This window comes from Lepisosteus platostomus, chromosome 12, assembly GCF_059453375.1.
Source record: "Lepisosteus platostomus isolate fLepPlt1 chromosome 12, fLepPlt1.hap1, whole genome shotgun sequence".
Taxonomy (NCBI): domain Eukaryota; kingdom Metazoa; phylum Chordata; class Actinopteri; order Semionotiformes; family Lepisosteidae; genus Lepisosteus; species Lepisosteus platostomus.
In genome coordinates, this window is record NC_142622.1 from 38,825,551 (window position 1) to 38,850,359 (window position 24,809).

General features: G+C 33.9%; 1 protein-coding gene across 5 annotated transcripts in view; it reads right to left on the minus strand.

Moving 5' to 3' along the window:
* csmd3b (CUB and Sushi multiple domains 3b) overlaps window positions 1-24,809 on the minus strand; it is a 561,056-nt gene that overhangs the window by 163,592 nt on the left and 372,655 nt on the right. For all 5 annotated transcript variants that reach the window (XM_088601884.1, XM_088601883.1, XM_088601882.1 and 2 more), the window contains exons 19-21: window positions 22,068-22,184; window positions 20,609-20,824; window positions 15,762-15,950 (exon numbers count right to left, since the gene is read on the minus strand). In XM_088601884.1, coding sequence (XP_088458010.1) covers window positions 15,762-15,950; window positions 20,609-20,824; window positions 22,068-22,184 — 522 coding nt within the window. The remainder of the gene's footprint in view (window positions 1-15,761; window positions 15,951-20,608; window positions 20,825-22,067; window positions 22,185-24,809) is intronic.

The window sequence follows — 24,809 nt, forward strand, 5'->3', positions numbered from 1 at the left end:
AACATGAAAATGTAATACCTAATAAGACAAATATCAGACTCACTCAAATACATGATGCTTCTTAGTTAGATGTTTACTATGATTGGCTAGAAAGTTTATTATTAGCATATTAGTGAGGAAGATAGATTAAATTATAACACACTATGCACCTATTGCTGGCAAAGAGGAGGTTAGTGCTCCTTAGTGTGCACTCTCATTAAAAAGAAACCATGCTCCCCTTGGTAACTTTAGTGTATGAAATAAATTGTTTTTTGAAAAAATGTTTATATGATTTAGGTGTATGATGAGGTAAATTAGATTTGAGGTCACCCTCCATATACATGTGCCGAGAGTAATTTGTGGAATGTCATGTGTTTTGTTCAGAGTAATCTATATTTAAAATACACATCCTCTATTTATTAGAACAGAAAATTATTACCCTGCACAGAGAATTGGACTTCCAAAAGAAGTCTAAAAGAATTGAGAACATTTCAAGACTACATTTAATCCTTCTAGTAAAACAGACATCTCTTTGAAAAGATCTCGTTGTTATCTCAGCAATTATCTGTTATTATAGGCAGTGAAATTAGAGTTTGGACTTTGATTTGTTTGCTTCCTTAAGCTAATCAACCTTGAAAACAAACCATAAAATGCATCAATTCTCTGCTCTCAAAATCTGGAATGCTAGCACTAGATTTTCACCTTGGTAATTATGTGTTATTTACAATAACATGTCAGTCAGTACAGTATGGACGACCTCTATAACTGCACACATCATCAACGTTTCTAATACAGTAACATTTTCACTTCGAAACAATGTTTTTTAATACACTACATCTCTTAATAAAACTATTTTCAATGGTTATAATGCATTCAGTTATAGAAACTTCCCTTTGTGGTGGAATAAAAAGGCACATTTGAGATACCAATAAAACAATACAATTAGAAATAAGGTAAAACACTAAATTAACTTCTATCCTTAAATGCTACAGCAGAATAGCAGAAGTCTTTGGAGTAAAGCAATATTAAGGAAATTGCTTTATGATTGAATGAGACCTTATGATGCAGGTGAAACAGAATGGAAAACAAAATCTGATGAATCTGCAATGCAGTGGTTTTGGGTCAAAAGCTAAAATTACTCAGACAGATAGTCACACTAACTGAATTCCGAAGAGTGATTCAAATTCAGTACACATAGCTTGTTGTTACTCAGAGACTTTGTTTCTCTATGTGAAGGTGTGTGGAGAGATGGGGTTCTGTCGCTAAGTTCACAGCAATAACTGCTGACAACATAACAGAGCAGAATAACAATTGTTTCAGCTTTACTTATTCCATTTATATAATCTGATTTTTTCTACTGGACACGAATTACTGTTCAGACTATGACAGACTATGAATTCTAACACGGTCACAATTGAAAATAATTAAACATATACATTCTGTATGTGTGCTTCAATCTGTTCAGAGGATGCAATATTTGTAAGATACACATCCTAAAATTTCTATTTATTTTTGAGTTTGTGATCATGGTATTTATGTGAATAAGTAAAATACAATACACTTTTTATTAGGGGTATTTCTGTGCATTAATTTTATCATATTAGGAGCAATAATTTTGCATTTAATGCAGCGATTTCAAGTGAATGATGATTTTACTTGAAAATTTAGACATTTCTTGTAATCATCAGTGGTTCTCCACTACTTCATCCCTGATTTTTTTTTCAAAAGTTCATTGATCTTCATAACTGGTTTCTTAAATTACTATTTGAGGTGTGGCTTGAAATCAATATCTGTGTGAGGGGAAGTACAGAGACACATGCAGATGTTGTGATATTCAAGTGTGATTACACAGAGACGGAGACCATTGCACAAATTTTGTGGCCTTTCAAACTGTTCGTTTGCACCTGAACTGATTTAGGATGGATGTAAAAGAAAGGTTGAATACTTATTCTAATTTTCTTTAAAAATCATTGACATTCTATCAGAATTTTAGCTTTATCAACTTGGAATACATTTCTTGGAATGCTGAAATGGAGATTAAAAAGAAAAAGAACACTAAATCAGGAAGATAAATGTCTCCAATAATGACAAATATATAGATGTTCAAAGGGAAATGGCTGATGGAAATCTACCTATTGACGTGGAAATGAGATGTTACTCATGGGCATTAACATAACTCTTCTGATAGGTACTCAAGACAAAAAAAAGTTGTAATGTGCTGCTTATCCATAAAAGGGTGACAAAACGAAACCAAGTAATTACAGATGTGAATGTTAATTTGGATCGAAGAGAGAAGTAGAGATAAGGAGCTATGCTCAAAGTGGAATAATCTACAAAGTGTATGATGAGGATTTATACTAGGATAATTGTTCTGCTAAATTTATATCACTGACCTCTATAAACATATCATAAGTAAACTAGTGCAGTTTTTAGAATATACCAAAATTGTAGAATTAGCAAATGTAATAGAAGCTATAAAGGTAACTGAATAATGTTTAAACAAAGTCAAGAGTGGAGAAGCACCTGGCTAGTGACATTTAGTACACGTATTTAATGCAGGTAGAAAAAATAATCTATAGTTATAAATTAATCCTGAATTAAAAAAAAAAGCTTTTTATGGAAAAGTCTAAAGTGTTTCTGTGGATAGATCATTTTCATAGTCAATGTACAGAAGCAATAAAAAGGCAAAGAGGAATTTATTTTATATGGGTAAAAGAATCCATCCATCCATTTTCTAACCACATCTAACAGCTTAAGTGCATGAGCACTAAATGACCTCATTGGTGATTTAACACGGAGTCGACTGGGCACAGGTGATAAGATCATTTAACCTGTTGAATCCCAAGCTTGGTGAAAACAAAAAAGGAAAAAATGAAGAAAGGAATCCAATTTTCCCAGAAGCCAATGAACCTACCAGTATGTCTTTGGACAGTGGAAGGAAACCAGAGCTCCTTGAGGAAACCCAAGTAAACAAGAGGAGAACATACATATCAAAGCAGATAGCACCTCAAATTTGAACCCAGGGCCCCAGTGTTGTGAGGAAGCAATGCTAACCACTTCACCACCATGCCACCCATAGTTAAAACATAAATAATGGATGTTGTTAATATTGTTGAAAATATTAATAAGAATCCACTTTGAATATTTATACAATGTTAGTCAACACATTATAAAAAATAAATTGCTACTTGATTCTTGTGAATCAAGAGTCAAATATGGACAAGAGAGCACAAATCGAAAAGAGAAGGGGTGTATACTGAGCATGATAAAAGAATCGTATCACTTATTACTGCAAGATTCACAACGGTATAAAGAAAATGAAAATATTTTGTAGATAAGTTCGTGATTGATTAACATTTGTCATAGGTTAATTGGTGTCTGCAAAAGTGGCCCTGGTGTAAGTGTGTTTGTGTCTGTCCAGCCTGCGATGGAGTGGTGTCACATCCAATACATTCTGGGATAGGCTCTGGCTCCGCTGCTACCCTCAACTGGATAAAGTGGTTACCAATTGGATGGATGGATTCATAGTATCGGGACCCCGCATAGTGGTCTAGCCTGTAAATGATGATTTTAGTTACTTCCACAAAGTTAGAACTAAGGAAGAAGGAAGCAGTTCCAATCTGTGTGGTGCAGTAAAACTTGTAGTGTCACAAACATGAAGCAAGATCACATGTCAGCTTTTGGAATGTGTCATGACTCATGGTCTCCCAGATAGTGACGGATTTTGTTTAGCTGTAAAGGTTTGCCAAGTTAGAATTTTCTCCCTGTGTACACTCCAGAGTGAGCTCTCTTACTCCAGCATCCAAAGTACAGAATGCATTGTTCTCTTGAAAAGCCTTTTGCGTTTAATTGTACTGTATATCAGAGTTAGTAAAAAAAAAAATTAATCAAAATGACGAGAAAAATATTTAATAAAACGCACAAATATGGATAATTTATTGTTCTGTAATCATTCATGAATAGAGTTTCACTTAATGAGCAGTACACATCTAATACCAAAAACAGTTTACAAATCTTTATGGGGATCTGAAAAATCTACTCAGCAAAGTAATTGAAGATGATAAAAAAACAGCTGAATGTGAAACTCAGTTTCACCTGCCTGATCACCACCTGATTCAGCACTTGCTGAATTCAACCTTCTGTTTAAGGGCTCTACTGGTGAATGCCTTAAAGTGTTATTACACTACACTAGAGATATTACACTTTACACTACATTACACTAGAGATACGAGGCAGCAGTGCAAACCACTGCACCACTGTGCTACCCTTTTACATTCTTAAATTGTGTTAATATTTACCAACAGGTACAGCATTATCCTTTTAAAAAAAATCACTATGATTAAGAGTATCCTTAATAATGAAATAATCAATATATCTGATTACCCACTACACTAAATATGTGCTTATGAGAGCTCAGTCAAAAAACAAATTTGAGTACATAAGAACATAATTCACTGCATTTTACATTAAAACAGCAGTGAATAAGATAGATATGTACATATACACTCTTGCAAGCAAGTATGATGACACCTGCATTTAAAGCATTTTGAGCATCACTGTCATTTACAGTAAATATGGATACGAAGCTTTAAAATCTTTCCTCCACTAATTAACTGTTCAATTGCTAAGGTTCCTCTACAGATATGTGATATAAACTATACTGTACATAAACTAAGTATTGTAAACCTCTCTTGCTCTTGACTTCTAAACAGTTATACTGTACTTATTCTGTTAAAAAAATTGAGGATTAAGTATAAGAAACATCACTGTCAGATTTTTATTTACATTCTCCATTGGAAAGTGGAAAATGTATTAAAATAAGGGCGTCGGGCTACTGTATATGATTAAAGTTAGGCCAAAATACTTTCTCTCATTTCTAACTTCTCTTATGCTCTTATAATGTTTGCTTAAATGTATTAATATGAACTCACAAGTAGGATCATTTTTCAATAAACAAACTGCACTAAAATATAAAAGGAAAATCGTCCCATTTTATTTTTCTTAAATAACTTTTTTACTGCTTTTTATCTACTAATATTGTATTCGTGCTAAATTGTAGTTAAAAACCCCACACTTACCAAGATGCCTATTTGAGTATGTTCACTATTCCTCATCTGGAAATATTAGACTATAGCACAGATTTTTATTTACTTCTGTTTAATTATTTTAGTAACTGTGAATCTAAACAGGGGATTGGTTCACAATTCAATGCAGGATTTAGAAATCTAATAAAGCAAATCCCACAATAACTTGACCTTGAAGTATTTTTTTTAAATATACTGCATTGCATTCAAAATCTGGCTATTTTAACCTAACAATGACATTTGGACTATGGTTTGAAATTCCAGAAAACTTATCTCAGAGCACTAACAATTTAACACATCATCATTTTTATAATCAATTAATCCTCTCAGAGATATCTAATTTTGATATATTGCTCAAAACAGGTTGATGTTTTTAAAACTCAATGATGTGTTAGAGCTGATTTACATACATTACGGGGTATTTTCTTGCACAGTAAAGAGTACCTATTCAGACGATAGAAGGCACATCTGGCCAGGCGACAAAAAAGATTTTAAAAAATTGAATATGGAATAGTTACAAATTGATACTATTAACTTAATACTAATAAAAATGACACTAAAAGCAAGTTCTAAATCTTACAGCACATTTAGTAAAAAGTTCCTGAGTAAAATATTTGTCAAGTATTAAAACATGACCAGGGGTTAAGTGTTCATAGCCACTATCCTTAATTGAATCAGTAATGATAATAACGCTTTGATGATGAGAGACAGTGGAAGCTATTGGGAGCTGTTTTAATTACTCAATATTACTAAATATTCAGACATATACTCATCCTTCCTATGGTAAATATCAACATACTCAGGTTCTTAAACTGACTTTTTGTGAGAATATGTGGTTATTTATTTTCTTAAAATTGGTTATTTAATCACATACAGTACAGTTATTCAATAACAATAATAAGTAAAAATAACAATTTCTTGAAAATACCGCTGTAACAATGTTTTTGAACATAGAACATTTACAATAAAAATATTCCTATTTTCCTAATTTTACAGAAATACATAATTTTAGATTAGGACAACAGACTATCCCAGTCCTGTTTTTAGAGATATACTGTACAGATGTTTTTCCACGAGGATAGACTGGTATATACTGCAATATGATCATGATGCCTTACTAGATATTTTTATAATGACAAAAGACTTCAAGCAAAAACAAAAATGCCAATGATCAAAATCACAGCCATTAACATCAGTCTTGTTGATTTTGGAAACTTGCATTGGAACCTGTAAACTGACTGCTTTAGTGATTTGCAGCCATATTCCTTAGCACCAAACTATCTAGATCTCAATCATACATATGGTTATTGATCAAATGAAAATTATGACATTTCCTCATCTTTCTATCCCGCTGGAAATGACCTACCCAGACAAGCCTGGGTCAAGCTGAACCAACTAAGAACCGGAAAAGACCGTTTCCGGGCCACCCTACACAAGTGGGGTCTCACTGAAGACCCAGTTTGCGAATGCGGAGACGGCAAGGAGCAGACGGCCAACCACATCTTATACTCCTGCCCTCGCTTCAGGTGCCCCGGCAACTTCACCGATTTGGATGATACCAGCCGCGACTGGCTGAGGCACCTGACTGTGACAATATAACTATGTAACCTCTGCATGTTAAGCTCATATGAATATATATATATATCTTTCTAGGATCACACTAAACACATTTAAGATAAATCCATTCTTAGATTTTCTAAACTTAAAGTATGTAACATATAAAACATAACAGCTCTTCAATCATAATTCTGAATATTCATGTTAGCAACATGACAAACATCAGTCAGCTGTATGAAGTGTTTTTGGAGTGTCAGCTATTGTCATGAAAAACCATCCAGATCTCGGCCAATACTTGAGAAGGCTTGCAACTAAGAAGTAGTGATTTCGGTTCTACAGAGAAGGAAATTCTATAGCCAAAATAAGTTTCGTCTCAGATAAACTGAGCTCAAAGTAATTTACAAGTACATGGGATTCGTAGGCAATTTTAAAACAGTAAGCCTAAAAAATAATGTTGTGTTTATTGTAGTCAATTTGTAATAATGATATGGAAATTGTGTGCTTTTTAATATATATGCTAATGACACTTTCATCTATGTGATTTGGGATTATTAGATAACACCAACTGTAAAACAAAAATTATATATCTATATAGATAAATCCTTAGATAAAATGTAGCCACTCTTTGTTTATAATGATTCTATTTTTAGTGTTTTATAGGTACAATTAAGCATTTGACTACATCAGGAGGGTAACGTAACATAACTGGTTGGTCCACATAAGTAATATGTTCTTAGGAATCTTTGTTAAAAATACTGTTTATGATGCAATAAATGAAAGGATTTAATGTTTTATAAAGCACGTGGTGTTTGCTAAAAATTGCATTTTAAGCAGAATACAAACTAGTATAAGGATGCATTGATTAAAACATATTTTTTTGCAAACTAATATCAGCCATCTGCTTTCTTTATTGCACAAACAAAACTTAGTATATAGAGAATTAAGAGAACAGTGAGGTAAAGATATTTATAATTATCAATGTGCTTCTTCATATTAAGTTATTTTCATTATTAAGTTAGTTTAGCAAAAATCTACAAATAAATCTTCAAATAAACATTTATTATTTCTTCAGACTAAAATCCACTTGGTATTATGTGTTCCAAGGAAAACCCAACAAAATCTGTTTACTATCTAAATAATTATATATAAACATCAGTGTTTATTTTCACTAAAAGGTCCCTTCCATAAATAGAAAGGGTGAACTTAATACCTAAATCTTTTGCCTTTCAGTCATTGAACTAGATATTATAGAACCAAAGGGTCACAGTCATGCTCCTGCTGCTGATGGCTCATGAAGCAAAGGATGTGAATATACTATTTTAAAACTTATCCTACCTAAACAAAATAATGAACATATTCAACCTTTCTAGTTCAAGATCCAGGCTTTTAACAACATGTTAAAATGAAGAGTATACTAATTAAGAATGTGCAAAACATTCCATCTTATAAGCAATAAATAGCATACTGTACACAGTATGTAACAGATCTGTATACATACTAAAGTATATCCACTAATATATAAAATAAAAGAAGACAAGAAAAACATAATTAAAGAACTTCTGGAGATTAATCACAAAATGAGACTTAAAAAGTGTCACATAACATCTATTACAATATATTGCAAAGGCATGTCGAGGAATAGCCAAATATCAACAAATATGCCAATTATCTATGCTTTTATTTTAGAGATGAGGCTGACTAAATCTGACAAAGCCTGACTAAGTGTCTGCAATACGATATAATTTTTACTGATATCCCATGTTTGAGGTGGCCGTGCTGTTTGATATTGAGTTTCTTGCTAGCAATGTGAGGGTGACATGCTTTAACGCTTAGAGCCTAATGTAATGAAACATATATATATATATTAGATATTCACAGAAGAATCACATGTATCATTAATAAAATCAAGAAATACCTGAATATTTTTCCTTCTCGGACACTATAGTATAAGATGTATGGACATTTCAATGGATCATGAAGAAAAAACTAAAAGATAAAACGAAATATGAGAATCATATGAAATTGAAAAGTAGTGGATGAAATACAATTGCTGAAGATCTATTTTATGAGAAGCAATTGATTGTAGGGATACTGTTGACTGGGAGTTGTGCTATATTTCGAATGCACCAGCTAACACGCTTGGCATGTAAACAAATTAAGTCCATATTTGTTCTCATCTGACCACCCTCACACCTGAAGAAGGCTCCACGGCCAAAATGTTGTGTTTTCTTTTTTCTCTTTTCAGCATGGAATAAACCTATTACTTGTTCCCTTATATAACTTATGTTTGTTAAAGTATACTGTATGATGTTTAAACTTATTGTTTTTAATTTGAACTTTTCAAGTCTTTGCATGGAAACGTAGTAAAAATTAGCTCATTAAATCTTTCCAAAACAATCACAGCAGGTGACAGATTTGAAGAATTCAATGCAAACAATGTTTATGAAGAAGGTGGGATACCTTATTTTTTCAACTACAATTACAATCTATATAAGTAACATACATATATTGTTTTTACATTCATATAATTAATATCTTTCATTAAAAAACTTTATTATATTTTGGTTAATTTTTTTTTCAGCTCTTTTCCTTTAGTTACATGATTCCATATTGAGTGGATTTAAGGAAGTAGGTTTCCAATACATTAATGTTACAGTACTGTACTTCGAAGTACCATATAGTGATCTAATGCGAGTGCTTTCAATCTGCTGGATTCAGGCTCCATCTGGCATTTAATTCCCTTTTCAGAAACAAAATGTACAGCCATGTCAGATTTTAAAATGGTAGCTAGGCTATGTATTTTATAGTTCAGGTGGGTAGCTGCATCAGCATGCGTAGGCTGCAAAGGAACAAGTAATAGGTTTATTCCATGCTGAAAAGAAAAAAAGGAGGCCGTGGAGCCTTCTTCAGGTGTGAGGTGTGTTTAAGGTGTGTTTAAGTGAGGTGTGTTTAATTAAGTGAGGTCCTCACACCTGAAGAAGGCTCCACGGCTGAAACATTGTGTTGTCTTTCATCTCTTTTCAGCATGCAATAAACCTATTACTTGTTCCTGTGTATTTTATATGTTTATAGAACAAATACAATATTTTATAGGTTCAAAAATATGCTAATTACAGATTTAATGAACAGTTTAACTAACATCTAATGAAACCCAAGTTCCACCAAGTGCTATTTTTCATGTGCCGGAAGACAGTGCAATATACCACAGTTCTCTTACAGCTAACATTAGTTTTGACACACATTCTAGAGGCTGCATCTGTATTTCTTTCTTTTTGTTTTTCACTATGAATGTTGAGATACATTGTTAGAATAGGTGGTGTATATAATACTTATTAATTGCTACTTAAAAGTGTCAGGACTGCAAGCGTTAAACTAACAAAATGTGAAAATTGCACACGAGTCTGAATACTTTTGCAAGGTACTGTATGTTTTACATATACTGAATATATACAGTATGCTGCCTCTTTTCCTCTAACACAGAAGCAAATACACTTTGAATACCCCCCTTGGCACTGAGATGCTACCAAACATTGGAACAAAATAGAGAAAGACATATGTTCTTTATCACTGTTTATGAAACTTCTACAAAATGACAACCTTAACTGGATTTATGCTTTTTAGCAGACCAACACATTTCTCCTGACTTTAATCTCAGAACCTACAAAGTGCATAATCAATTTCTAAATTCACAGCCACCAACATGGTAAAGATTGCATCGATTCAGTAGAGGCCTATGAAATACAGGTCATGCCTAAATAGATATATTTGCTTTCACCTCACTGCGGCAATATACAGTCTCTTACATTGAATTCCTATTAGTTATAGTTTTTAATTTATTCTGGAATATAGAAATTAACTTTCAATGGTTTAAAGCTAGTGGTAATTACAGGAGAAAAGAGTTCCCTGTTTAAAATAACACATTGAATTACAGTACATTACATAACTGATTCTAGAATGTTGGGTTAGTTTGATTTTCCTCATAAAAGTCACCTCAATTGATTAGTAATTTCATAAGAGCATGGCTGGTAGGCTATGCACATTTTGTAGTCAGATTAATCTATCTTGGAATAGAGCTTCAAAAGAAAGTGCTTTTATTACAAAATTGTTGACTTTCCCAAATAAAAACCATCTAGCAAACAAAAAAAGGAGCACAATGAATATATTTACTGTACATGTACATGATTTTGTAGGATCCTTAAAAAATGTTAAAAGAATTATGAAAGTTTCATTTGTCTGAAAACCATAATTACCTCAGTGTAATTATTATCAAAATTCAAGTGGCTTATAATGAATTGGCTTTTAAATGACCAATCTAGATACATAAAAACAAGGAAATTTACCATCTGATGCAGGTATCTCTGGGGAGCAGTTTTTATTTGAACAGGCACTCCTGTGAAATATATAATGAAAGACTGCACAAATTCAATGACCAAGAGTTTCAAAATAAGTTAAGAAGGGTTGTATAATAGATAACAGTTTGACTTTCAAATCAGCCATTATATTAAAATTTAATTAATCACTATCAGAACAGTTTTCTGTTTTTATGTACTCTACATGCACAATAGTTGCTGTTGCAACTAAATTTATGCAAGCCTCCATATAACTACAGTATCAGACCTTCTATGTACTGCTTACACTAAATTATGAAGACAAACGTGTGTTAGAGTAGTAGAGGATGATAGAGATACAGTATTTAGTATTTATGCCATGTAATACTGAAAAACCTGTTTTTCATTTAATACAGTTTCAACTTATTAGCTTTGAAACATTCACTGTACCATAACCATTCTCAGCATCAGATTCAGATTTCAGTCATAAATCACTGCAAGAAAGCTGTTATAGGCCTATAAGTAACATTGTGCATCAATATAAAATTTAAAGTGCTGTTTTCCATTTTTGTCTGTTAATTTTTTTTTTACTTTTTAAAGGTTCTGGGATGGTACTGTATCTAGGAAGACTGAAAGACACAGGTGTCAGGCTACAGTCTAGAGATGCTACATTATTGCAGAACAATATTCTGAGAAGGCAGATTCAAATTATTCAGTATTCATCCTGATATTGACCTGATGGAAAACTTGAGTTGTTTGAAAGATTACAAGTTTACATACAATTGCCATGATTTCTATATGCTGCTGAATCTATATTAACAGATTTATGCATCTACAATGCTGCCTGTAAAAAAAATATAAAACTTTAGCACACATTTTAAAGTAAATAAAAAATGGTTTCAGTGGATTTACTGGTGTTTTTATATACTCACACAAAACAGAGAGAGATGGTTTTACTAATTTGACAAGACTTAATTACCAATTCACTTACATGAGTGTTGTGAACACTTAAACTTGGAAGATCTGAATCAAAATAATGTCTTAAGAAGGCTCCACAGCCGAAACATTGTGTTTTCTTTCTTCTCTTTTCAGCATGGAATAAACCTATTACTTGTTCTAATGTATTAACACTGTTGCATGTGTAAGTGATAGCAAAACATCTCTGCAGAATCACCCTATTCTGTAAGTTCAATACAATGGTGTCAGGGAATCAGCTCTCTCTAATGCTTTCATGGGAGGCCTCAGATTGCTACCTTAACAGGCAACAGGTGTACATTGTCCTATTTATACTCATAAAGCAGCCTTATTGAGCAGCAAGAAAGGCTGATGACTGCAGGCACCAGGAAGGCAGTCAAGTGGTTGGAGAACTGTTAGATGCTGCTGATGGAGAAATAGCCTGGCTGAGTGGCAGAGAAACTGAAGGCTGCAAGGGATGAGGAGGTATTCGTGATGGTTAGTGACTGTGGAAGACCAGCAGGGGGTGATTAGACTGTGCAGTCTTTCCTGAGAGGGGTCCAACATGTAAAATCTAGGATCCTGGAGGGGATCTGACAAATAAGATAGATAACTTAAAAGTAAGGATATACCGTACACTGGTAAGCGAGTAATATGTCACACTGTGTAGCTGGAAGTACAGAATTTCTCCCTAGTGGCACTGTGTGTCAGACTGTAGTGGGCTTATCTGCTGTGTGTTCATCCTCCACGGTTAGTGTTTGACTGTATAAAGTGTAGAAATTGTATGGAAAAAATATTTGTGTGTGTGTGCGCAAAGCCCTTATAAGCCAAACTGTGCCTGTGTATCACAGATGGGTATTGTCTTTGCGTGTCTTTATTAAGTGTTTATGCTGCTGTTCTCGGTCTTAGAGATTAAATGGTCACAATGGCCAAACAGTCCAAATAATCTAAAGAGTGGTACTAATTGGTAATACAGGCTCAATTAATTCTCAGCCATATTACGACATAAATATTTAACAATGTCTGGACTGTTCCTAGTGAGGTCATTAAGCCAGCATTCAGAGGAATGGGACATAAAAAATAGCTTCAAAAGACAAGAAAGCACAAAAAGAAGGGAGAAAGGAATCATCTTCATCAAAGAAAGGGGAGACAAATCAATGTGTTTTGTGTTTGAAGTTTAAGAATTACTGTATGTATTTTTGTAGAAGGCAGACCACAAGAACTCTCACCTTTGTAAATATCTATAAATGACAGCAGTGAAACGTTACTGTAGGTATTCTGTAGCTGTATTTTTGTAAAGAAGCATTTTGTCCATCTTATTAAATTTGTTGCCTGGTCATAACTACATTACCAAGCTGTGCCAGAGGAGCCAAAAACACACATGCTCTGTGCCACTATTATTACCTGACAACAAAGGGTTGGAATTATAATTGATTCTTAGAATTCGCTTACATGGCAAGCTGATTCATATTTGATTTGTATATTCTTTGAGCACCTCTTAATTGATCATTTTAACACAGTCTTTGTTGTAACAATATTTAGATTTTTTTCACATATACAGTATATCCTCTACACACTGTTATATAACTTTAAATCCAATTTCAAACAAAAGAATTAGACTTGGAAAAAAAGAAAAGCCTTGCGGTGTTTGCCTTCATTTCAAGCAGTTTAAGCTCTAGCATACTGGTTATCAGTTCTAATTTTATAGTAAAGTTTTAATGTATTACTCTCAGATCAACAACTTTTTCTTTTAAGAAAAGGAAATATAGCTGGTAAATATACACTACATAAAAAAAACACTTGTATATACATTTAGAAATGCACATGCAACTATATTTGTTAAATGATTCAACTCATTCTTGTTGTGTTTTTGCTATTATTTTTGTATCCTATTTTTATTGTGTTATAGTTTTAAGATGTTCATCTGTACTAAATTAATTTCCAAATGATAATCCCAGAGTGCAGATAAAAATTAAATGGAATAAAGTAAGGATTATTATGTTCTTTTGCTGGAAAAAAAATGTTATCTGTAAACAAATTTCTAACAAGTATGTCATGTGTAGAATGGGTCAAGGATACTCATCCACCAACTTCAATTGTGTGAAGATCAGGTCATGCAATAGTACATTGATCACAGATCGAAAGTATTGGGTGACCTTTGTCATACAGAGGTAGTTCACATTAAATTTAGAGTTGCTGTAGCAGTCTTTTGTCAAACTAATAATAATAATGAATGAAGCTGACATGAACAGTACCCTATATAATTATGCTACCTCTATCTGAATGATGTTCACAGTGTAATATGAGGAAAGAAATGCATAAAGGAATTGGTGGTGAGAATTTCACCCCACAGTTATCAACACACCACAAACAAATGGCAGTTTTCTGCAGTTCACACACTTTTTTCTACAACACATTTTAAAAATCTTTCATGAATGCTTTCCACAGATCAATCTCTACAATTCTCGGCTACAGCCTCCTTCTCCCCATAACTGGTAGAAATTGAATCAGTAAGTCCTCCCTTTGCAGGTGGAGAAAAAACATATCTGAGTATACTTTCTTTTTTGCAAAGACAGATTAGAAACCTGCTGTGTTCAACAATGGGACATGGAAAACTTTTTTTAAAAATGTAATTACCTTCACCTTCTGATGCCAGATACTAGATGTTTATACAACATGAATGCAGAGAACATTGTATCTAAATACATTGTTTTATATGAAGACAATGTAATGATGTCTGCAAAATTAATATAGTTGTATGCATCTAGTAAAGTTAATATACATTTTTATTCAATTGAAATACAGAAGTAACAACAGTAAATGTACTGCATGGTGAATAATTTTGATTTTACCTACTGTATGTTGCGAGATTAAGTAACACAGAGTTGATACATCCATAAGGAAAGTCCCTTTCCTAATGTGGTAGCATTAGACTGACTATGATGAGAGATTAGTGATATTTATGATAGCTGGAAGGGTGTACTGTATAGTTCCCTGCAGCAGATAGTTCAGAAATTCAAATGAATACTCCATGTCTTAAGAATAAGAAAGAAATGGGGAGACTTTTTTAAATCCTGAATTTTAAAGATGACCTTGACCACCTTGACAATACCTTAATAGGTATCCCTACTGAGATAATAAAGACTAGTGTGCCAGAAAATGAAGAGAAAATTGATTTTAATACACAGTAACTGCTCAAAGGGATCAGCTTCCCAACCAGTAATTGTGCAGTAGACACAGATCTCAAAGTCCTAAATTATAGGTTTTCATTGCTCAATTTGCCATGTCCATCTACTGTACCTTGTAAGTAACTTTTCTCTGTGCTTAAATGCCGTTATTTAGTTACTCTTCTTGAATAGATAAATAATACAAAATGATGTAATTATACACGAGCACATTTGCTTCTAATTATATAGGATGGTCAAATTTATGAAGAAATGTTACGATATCATTATCATTACCCGCAATCAAAAGTTATGTACGTTGCATTTTTATGATTTTGCCATAGCAAGTGCTCTGGGGCATAACGTTGAATCACTCAGAACTGAAGCAACACACAAATGAAAAATTCTGAAGAGGTCCGGAGGACAGTACTGGAATATTGAAATTTTGATTTTGAAGAGTTGGCTATAAGACTTTTAACTGCTGTAGAACAAAAATAAGTATTACGAAAACATGCACAGTGTGAAGGCAGGCAGTGTGCTGTGTAATGCCGAGAACTACAGAGCTATACCTAAGACTTTTAAAATAGTGAAACTAACATTTAAAGCACTGCTAACACTAATAAACTGAAGTGTGATTTCGAGATCTAAAGACAGGTAATATATGTACAAGCAAATGAAAGCAGCTGACCACGTACCCACACACCTTGGCAGAGGTGCGCTCCACATGCGACGGCCTCCTCCAAGACAAATGACCTCTGACACCCCCTCCAGTCTGTACCCCATATTACAGGAGAATGTCAAGGTATCTCCGATACCAAAGTTGTAGCCCATCCTTCTGCCGAACCGTGGAGTGCCTGGATCTTCACACGGCTCAAGATTATATTCTGAAAAATAAATATCCATAACAAAAACAAGACAAATGACTTTGCACGAAACAGAGTCTTTTTAATTGGTGTTACACAGAAATTGTTTTTGCTACACACACCCACTTTTGGAATTGAGACTGGTTAAATGCAACTCTGCTCTTCAACACTCTGACAAGTACTTTATAAGAGAGAAGCAAACCTCATGGAGCATGTGATCCTCCTACACATCACACGTACCGTTCACATCTAATAATAATAATAATAATAATAATAATAATAATAATAATGTTTCTTTATTAGCCCTATACAATTTCTTGCATTAGGAATTCGTCTTTTCGCATACCCCAGCTTTTCTCCAAGGAGACAGACACACAGACAGGGAGAGAAGCCTGGGGTCAGATCGCAGGGTCTGCCATTGTACGGCGCCCCTGGAGCAGTTGGGGTTACTTTTACACAAGACAACAGTGCATGCAGAAAATGTAAGCAAATGCTCACATAGGTAACACTGAAAACTAACAGAGAGGTGCTAAACCCTGACCGATGTCAAACCCACCAAACACATGGTTGTTAGGCTAATCATGCACTGCTGTTGGGAACTACAGTCACAATCAGCTATAATCCCCAAATTGTTATTCAAACAGAAGCCTTTAACAGCTAAGTTAAAGAGAGAACTGTAATAATAGTCATTTTTATTGTTTTTAATCTTACAAGTGCTCATGCACTTTGATTAGTGATGGATCAAAACTATTACCCATCAGTAAATCTCTAGCTCCAAACCCAGTGGTTTTGTATTTGACAGAGGTCTGAAATTACAGAACCCTATCATCAAGCATTAGGCTTAGACATTGTGATTGCAGGAAGGGTGAGTTCTGATTTAATCCAGGCCTCCCCCTGGATTTTGAAGTGCACTTTAGAATGCAAATAAGTCCCTCTAAACTTCTCTTAGATTATGTGAAATAGAGAATATGGTTAATAATGCTGGCCTTAATTTGGATTTAGGCAAAACACTGTAGCTGGCTGGCAGTGATGGGTCAGTAACTCATCTTATGTCATCCATATCATGTGTAATATTTTTATTTCCATAATTATTGCATGATTCTAAAAACAACCAAAACATGCATGGCTATTTGTAAAATACGGTTTGACTGTAATGAATAATTCCTAGCAATTAAATATCCCTTTAGATCAATAGACATATAGGAAGGGACCTGTTTTACCACCACTGAAGAGCAGCAGACATAAGGACTGGGTATTATATGGTAACCATTATGCACCTGCAGCCCCAGTATAAAACCGGGAGAAGTCAGAAAATACTTAACAAGTTGAATTAATGGGTACATTTTAATGTGCAAGGCCTGAGTTAACATCCCTGTTCTTCCAAAAAGTGGCATGGGATGGTTAATGACCAAGAAGTCAGAATCATGTTCTAATACCTCATTTGAAGGATGACACCTCCAACTGCATAGCGCCCCCTGTCACCATAGTGACTCATTGATTTTGAAATCTTGCTCACCAATACCACTCACAGCAGGAATATGATTTTCCCTAGAGGTGTTCCACAAAGGAAATCATTTTTCAACAAAAATCAAAATTACATGTTCTTAAAACTCCAAAATTGAAAAACAGTTTTGGATTTGCTTTCATCTCATGTTGAGTCTCACTGTGGCAGAGTATAAAACAGTAAACAGAAATAGAATGAAACAAATTATTTTGTACTAGCAAATAAATAAGCTAGATGGACTGAATCACCTATTTTTTATTTGTATCCATTTTAATATCTGATGTCAATGGTAGCTCCTTATAAGTATAGAAATAGAAAAGCATACTGTATGTACAGGTATAGATCTTCTAATTGGTGGATATGGGTGTCTCTTTGTATGTATTTAACAACTTTCTTTGAACTTTATGTACTGTACAGTAAACAAGGCATAAAATGCTATCCACATTATTTGTGTCAAGGATCCCAGCTATAAATCATGCATAGATATGCACCTTGATTTGCATGTTATAGACTTTTAATGTTAATCAAGTTAAGCATGAGCATGGAAAAGCACATATTTGCACTCAACTGAAATCCTTAAACTATGGATCAGTTCAGCACTAATGTCAAACTTAGACTTTGGGGTGAGACGGAGGTGTATTTCATATCTCATCGAAATATTTAATGAACCTCCTTCCAATCTTGTCACATATATTTTTGTTCTGAGAATTAACAAAAGTGAAAACAAAATCCACAAGCACAACAATTCTAATCCTTTACTTCACAGTGGATTATAGGTGCTGTGTGTAAACATAAAGTTTCTCATACCACCACACAGTATTCAGTGCAGATATTTCTCAGGCTAGGAAAATGCTATTACAGCAATTCTCACCAAAAAGCAAAAAAAAAATGAAATCAGCACTTAAACCAGGTAGAATTTTGCTGATGGTTCAGGGATGTGTTTGGAAGACTTTTCTGATCAATATTTAATATCTGGAAAGGTTTGTCACAGCTTTATGATAAATATGTCATTGTGAAGGATTGGTAGTGTTTATCAAGAAGCAACATTCTTCAAGAATGATGGCAGTTGCTCAGTCACCAAGCTGAATGAGAGACACATAAAAAGAATCCTGCTGTCCCATTGCCTTCCAAATCTTGCCCTGACTGAACAAATCAGGTCTTACATGTTCCACAAACTAACCTCAAAAATATAAACTAAGTGCCACCGCGAAGCAAATACTTGAGAAAAAGCATCATTTGTGATAACGTACTATCTATTGTGAGGACAGCAAAACAGTTATAGGATGGACTTTATTTTGTAATTAAAGTTTTGATCAATGATGCAGCTGGAAATACATATGGAACCATCCTGAGTGCCCAATCACTCAGTTAAGTTTACAGTAAGTTCAGCTACTCTTATCTACATCAGAGGCAGGTATTGCCTAATCATTCAGCTCATTAGCGAATGCAAAAAAAGCAATTACAATGGTGGTGCAGAACTATTAAAATTAGTCTTATTGAAATGCAAACCTAGCCACATTTTTGCTACATTTTAAAAAAGAATTGGAAGAACAACATTTTTCAAAAAACAATTTATAATACACATGACACACCACTACAAAATGAAAGGAGCCCATAAGTGGTTAACTATTTCTAAAGTACTGTAATATCCATATGTGTTATTTACATTAGATATACCATATATGTCTATGTTTTAGAGATCTTAAGAGTATGCATATGTAGTTGGAGAGGAGAAGGAAACTACCACCGGATTTCAGAAGCCAGCTTTTTATTTTAAATATGGAGGCGCTAGAGGCAGACATATGTGAACAAGTATGAGTAAAACTTCAAAGAAAAAGAGATTGACATCTACTTTAGCAGAAAATGGTGCTAACAGTTTTTTTTCCAAAGAAAAATCAGTGTAATCTGCATTTTATATGTGCCAATGCACTGCTTTCGCTGTGACATACTGTACTGTATAAGGTGACAGCAAGATTCGCAAAGCACACAGTGAAATCTATTCTCTCCACACTCCCCTGCTGGATCATAAAACTAAACTAGACATCTGTTACATTGGGGCTTGGAGGGTTAATATTCTGCATATAAATACAGAATGAATTTTATAATAAGCACATTTATCAATATGTGTCAATGATAGGGCCCTCCCATTGGGAGACTGTTAAGAATTAGCAGTTGCTCACTGAATCCTTTAATACATTTTCTCAACCATAATACCCTTCACAAACTTGGGAGTCAAAGTTCTTGGTTCTTGTTCTATGAACGAATGTGACTTTATTAAAATGTCTGTTACATAAACAGCAGAATTGCTTTTGTGGAAAAAAGCAGTATAATGCTGTCAGTAGCAAGATACTTGCAGCAAGCTGTCTTTGATCTTAAGGTTTTATTTAATGAGAAGAGACTGCTGCTCTTTACTCAAATGCCCTTCTTGCTCTAATTCATGTCCACTGATAAGCAGACGTTTTCAGCTCCTACTGAAAGCTGCCAAACCTACAGAGTCCACAAAAAAAGTCAAAATGTTTAAGATCATATCCATAGAGGCTTCTCGTAGGCTCTAAGGACATGATTGTAATGAAACATTAAAACTTGTTTAATTAAATTAAGCCCCAAGATCCTTTTTTACCTTTCCTTTCTTTTGATTTTTCTGTTCTTTTCATCATGTAATATGCATATACTGTACGTCTCCAAACTCAATAAGTATCTTGCTGAATTTTTCTTGTGCATCTAAAGCCCAGCTCCTCCCTTCCATTCACATTTTTTATTAAACCTATTTTCTTAACATGATCAAAATCTCAGTTTTAAAACATTTCAAGATCCATAGTTAACATAATCCTTCTGGGAATTATCTAGTAATTCAGCAAGAAAACGGAAGAAAAATGAAATACGAAATTGCTTATTCTTACAGTTCTTACAGACCAAACACCCTGATTCATGACTGTGAAAATGATATGTGTTAAGGACTTTTGTGCAAAATATGAAATATTCCTACAGACACTCTGTCTTTTACTTTGGACCAGGATCAATCATACTAATTCATATGTACAGTGCTAGAAAGATAATGACTAGATACTCCCCTCCATGGGAATCTCTTGGTATCTGTAAAGTGGTTTGTACAACATCAACAAACAAATTGGTTTCAGCCCATGAGATACATGCATAGCCTGTTTCATTTTCTTACCTGAAAAAGTAATGTTAAATCCTTCATATGATATTGAGAAATCTGAAATAAAGCGTAACTGAGCCTTGAAATTTCCATAGAGACCAGCGTTGATTGCTGCAGGGAGTTCAGAGCCAGTCAACCGTGCCAATGGCTGAGTAAAGCTGCCATTCTCTGTGATTAGTAAGTAGTCATGATGATCCTCCAAATGAAACGTGTGGAAGGTGAATTGCACTCCTATTAAGAAAGCTAAAATTAGGTTCACGGATCAGGATAATGATATACATGCAAAATGCAAATCTGCTCCCTGAATTTTATCTCACAAGGAAATAATAAAGTTTTATATAAATAGATTTTAATTTAAGAAGAGAAATTGTATTAGAAATGCATTGTAAATCTCATTACAATGAATGTGGGATTACAAAACAATGATGCTTAAATAAAAGTAGCTTTTTAAAGAAAGAAGAAAATGCATATCATGTCTTGGTCTGTATTCACCAAGGGTCTGCCACCTTGAGTGTGTCAAGTTGAAAAATATCCACCTTCCTTGGATATAAAAAGTGGGATAATAATATACATTCTAAGATCAAAAAATGACTTCAAACATGTGTATCAATAGTTTTTTTCATGCATCACATTGTTAAAACTGTAGTTTAAATGACTCCTGAGAGGACAGAGAAAACTGCCTTTTCTGTTTCGTTTTCATTGCAGTTTAACAGGCTGCCACTTCAGTTCATTTTTCTTACAATATACAAGAGGATAGCAGTGCAAGACAGCTCAGTTATTTTTAGAGCAATGTCCATCATTTTGAATATGTTAAACATTCCGAACTCTGTACAAGCTGTATTATGTCTAAAAACATTCAAATACTCCATATTCATTTGACTGTAGTATGAAACTCAGCTATTGATCTAAAACTTGAATTAAGCTACTATGAACAGGGCTATAATTAATGCATTCCCATAAACTAACCAGAAGAAGATATTTTTCCAAAAGTAATCCATTTTACAACATACATAACTGAATTACAGAAAATTATGTGTTCATAATCTTGACAGTGCAAGCAATAGTATATTCAGGTGGTAGTCTTAGAATGTTAATAGTAGTAAGCATCATTTACATTCAATATGCCAGATGATGACTCTTATCTGGCTGGCTGGTCTAAAATGCTTAAAATATTGCTGGTGCTACTGTATGTTCAGTACTGTTCAGATCTGGTGATATCCAGGATGCCAGATATTATTTCTATTAACATTTTCACTGCTAGGATCCGTAACCCCAGTGAGGTTACAGTGGAAACTTGGAGGGAGTTCCAGTGAAGCTGTTTTATTGGATCTTAGGGATCTTTTTATGTAGAAATGTGGAGGGGAGTCGCTAAAGGGTTCATCCAGGGTGGGGAATGGTGTTTTGGAAAATAAAACTTACCCCCTAACAAATGAATAAACATTAAAAAAAGCAAGGTTAATGAGTGCACCTTTACCTTTTCCATGGCTTACTTCTACAGTCCATGTGCAGTTTAAAGAGTTTGGGTAAAACTCAGGGTATCCAGGAGACAGAATTGTCCCTCCTGGTCCTCTGACATCCCCACCACACAAAGCTGCAAACAAAAACAACAGTTGCCCACGTTAATTTTTTCCCCAGTTCTAGTCAATGTGAAAAGAATTGTAAATTAAGTAAAATCGCATCAAAAATACTCCCTTTTCCTTTCATAAGCCAAAGCAATTTTGTTAGGTTACCATCAATATAAATGATAAAATTGGATACATAAACACAAACACTTATCTATTCAAAGCAGATGCATTGCTGAATTAAACATGGATGGAATACAGCTGTATAAGAAAACAATCAGATTCAGTGTTTTGTCTTGCTTTAAACAGGGACATCATGAAGAGTTACAAAGAGTAGCAATTATGTGAAACTATGTAACTTGAGCTTTTAATTCTCTCCCCTAAAAATACATTTTTTTACATAGTGATTCCAATGTTTTGATTCAGTTTTGGAGTAACTTTAACATTATTTACTCAAAAATATATTGGTTCCTATATAATCATCAAATACATGCCGTTTATTAATGCTCAAATGATATTAAAAAATATATATTTTTATTAATTAAAAGAGGTATAAAGGAATGATCAATAACTTTAGTCAAAGTTATTGCTTTAATAGTTACTCATTTTAGAAACCATTAAGAAACCAAGGTTTTAGAAAATTATATAAACATATTTAGGTTATTTTAGTGACAGGGAGAAGATTCAACTATAAAACAAACTATTAAACTATTAGTTTAACTCATAAGTAGGATAACAGATAACTAGAATTATCATATCAAGTTCCAAACCTAAACCTAAAAACCTAAACTACAGCACTGAAGCTGGGATGCACAACATTATAGATAAAATTTGCCGGAGCTCTAGATTTACATCATATGAAACCATTTCATAATATAGATATTATTTCTGAGAGAAAGAAATCATGTTGTCTAAGGAGGCACACTAACAATAAAAATATCTGCCTGAAGCTTTTGCCTTCCCTCTTTGCACTATGCGTGATCATTTTACCAGTTTTTTATTACTCAAAGTCTATAAAAATAAGCCCCCCCCTTCTTAATTAAATTATAAAAATGGTATAAGAAAACATGTTTTGCAAGTAACTCATTTACTATCCATGAGAAAAGTATTGATGTAAATTTTAATATCTGTCTCTCATAGCAAAAAATTGAGCAAGATGATCAATATGTCCAAAATATTAAGGGGTTCTCTCAGATACCAATATCTCATGTGGAGATCAGTCCCTGTTAAATTGAGCAGTGTTCACAGAAAATTGTCTCTCTGCATTTCATTCATTGAGAGCTAAATGGCTCATAGAAGAAAACTGAATAGTCTCAGTTTAGCTAACTCAGAAATCAATAGATTCAAAAGAAGTAACAAATAACCTAAAATCAAGGCAGTCATTCTTCTTCCATGGCTGTAGTTTCCCTTAAAAGCCACTGTCTCGTCTAAAGACCATTCCTTTCAAATCCTTTTGCCATCACCAAAACAAAGTAAATGGCTAATTTTAAGATGAGAAAAGGGCTCAGAGCTCATACTCACAGTTCAGTAACAGAGGCAATATATCTTTTTTTTTTAATCGCGCATAGAGGGGAATAAGCACTTTACAAAAAATAACAGAATTCTGTTTGAGAATTCTTGTATCATTGAGTTCTAAATGTTTTAGAAAATATAGCTGCTGAAGCTGCTTTCTCAGTGTTGTATTCAATTTTGGTCTTTAAATCCATTAACCAGTCTTGAAATATACTCCTGATAGTAGATATGGTACACAGATACCTCTGAGTTTGATGTTTGTAATAACTAGGATCATACTGTATGCAATTACTATTCTTTTAGGAAATCTCATACATTCATTGTAGTCTGTATGTTAATATGCTGTATTGTGCAGTCCACTGCTCTCAAGCACTGTGCTTAATTTCTTTTAGCCAAGATAAAGTAACTCTTCAAGAATATAATCCAGAAATCTCCAGCACTTGAACTAATGAAAAATGATACTTTCCTGCTACAAGGATTTGCCATAGTTTCAAAATATATAGTTCTTCTACTATACTACAACAGTAAGAAGAAGATCACTTTATTGGCCATATACAATTTCTTGTTTTAGGAATTTGTCTTTTTTCGCAGACCCCAACTTGCTCTCCATGAGACACACAGACAGGGAGAGAAGCTTGGGGTCAGAGCACAGGGTCAGCCATTTATACGGTGCCCCTGGAGCAGTTGGGGTTAAGGGCCTTGCTCAGGGGCCCAATGGAGTAGGATTCCTCTGCCGGCCGCAGGATATGAACTGGCAACCTTCCAGCCACAGGCGCAGATCCTTAGCCACAGTGCCACCGCTCCACCATGGTACACCATAACAGTACATACTTCTAGTTTTATAGATTTAAAATATAAATTGAAACTAATGAAATCAGCGGCTAGGACCAAAAAACTTAAAGGGTATAATTGTTCATCTGTAAAATGAAGATCCTTTGATTTTTCAGCAATAAAAGAGAGAGAAAAAAGACGGTGCGTTACATGTTAAATTGTACGTTCATGACAATGCATAAAAATGTTACATTACACTGTTTTAGGATATGCTATGTGTTTAACATTATTTGCAGACTTGAGTTTCCAATAATTAATAAGAACCTTTCTTTATATTATCGTCATTAAAATACATAGCGCATTGTAAAGCT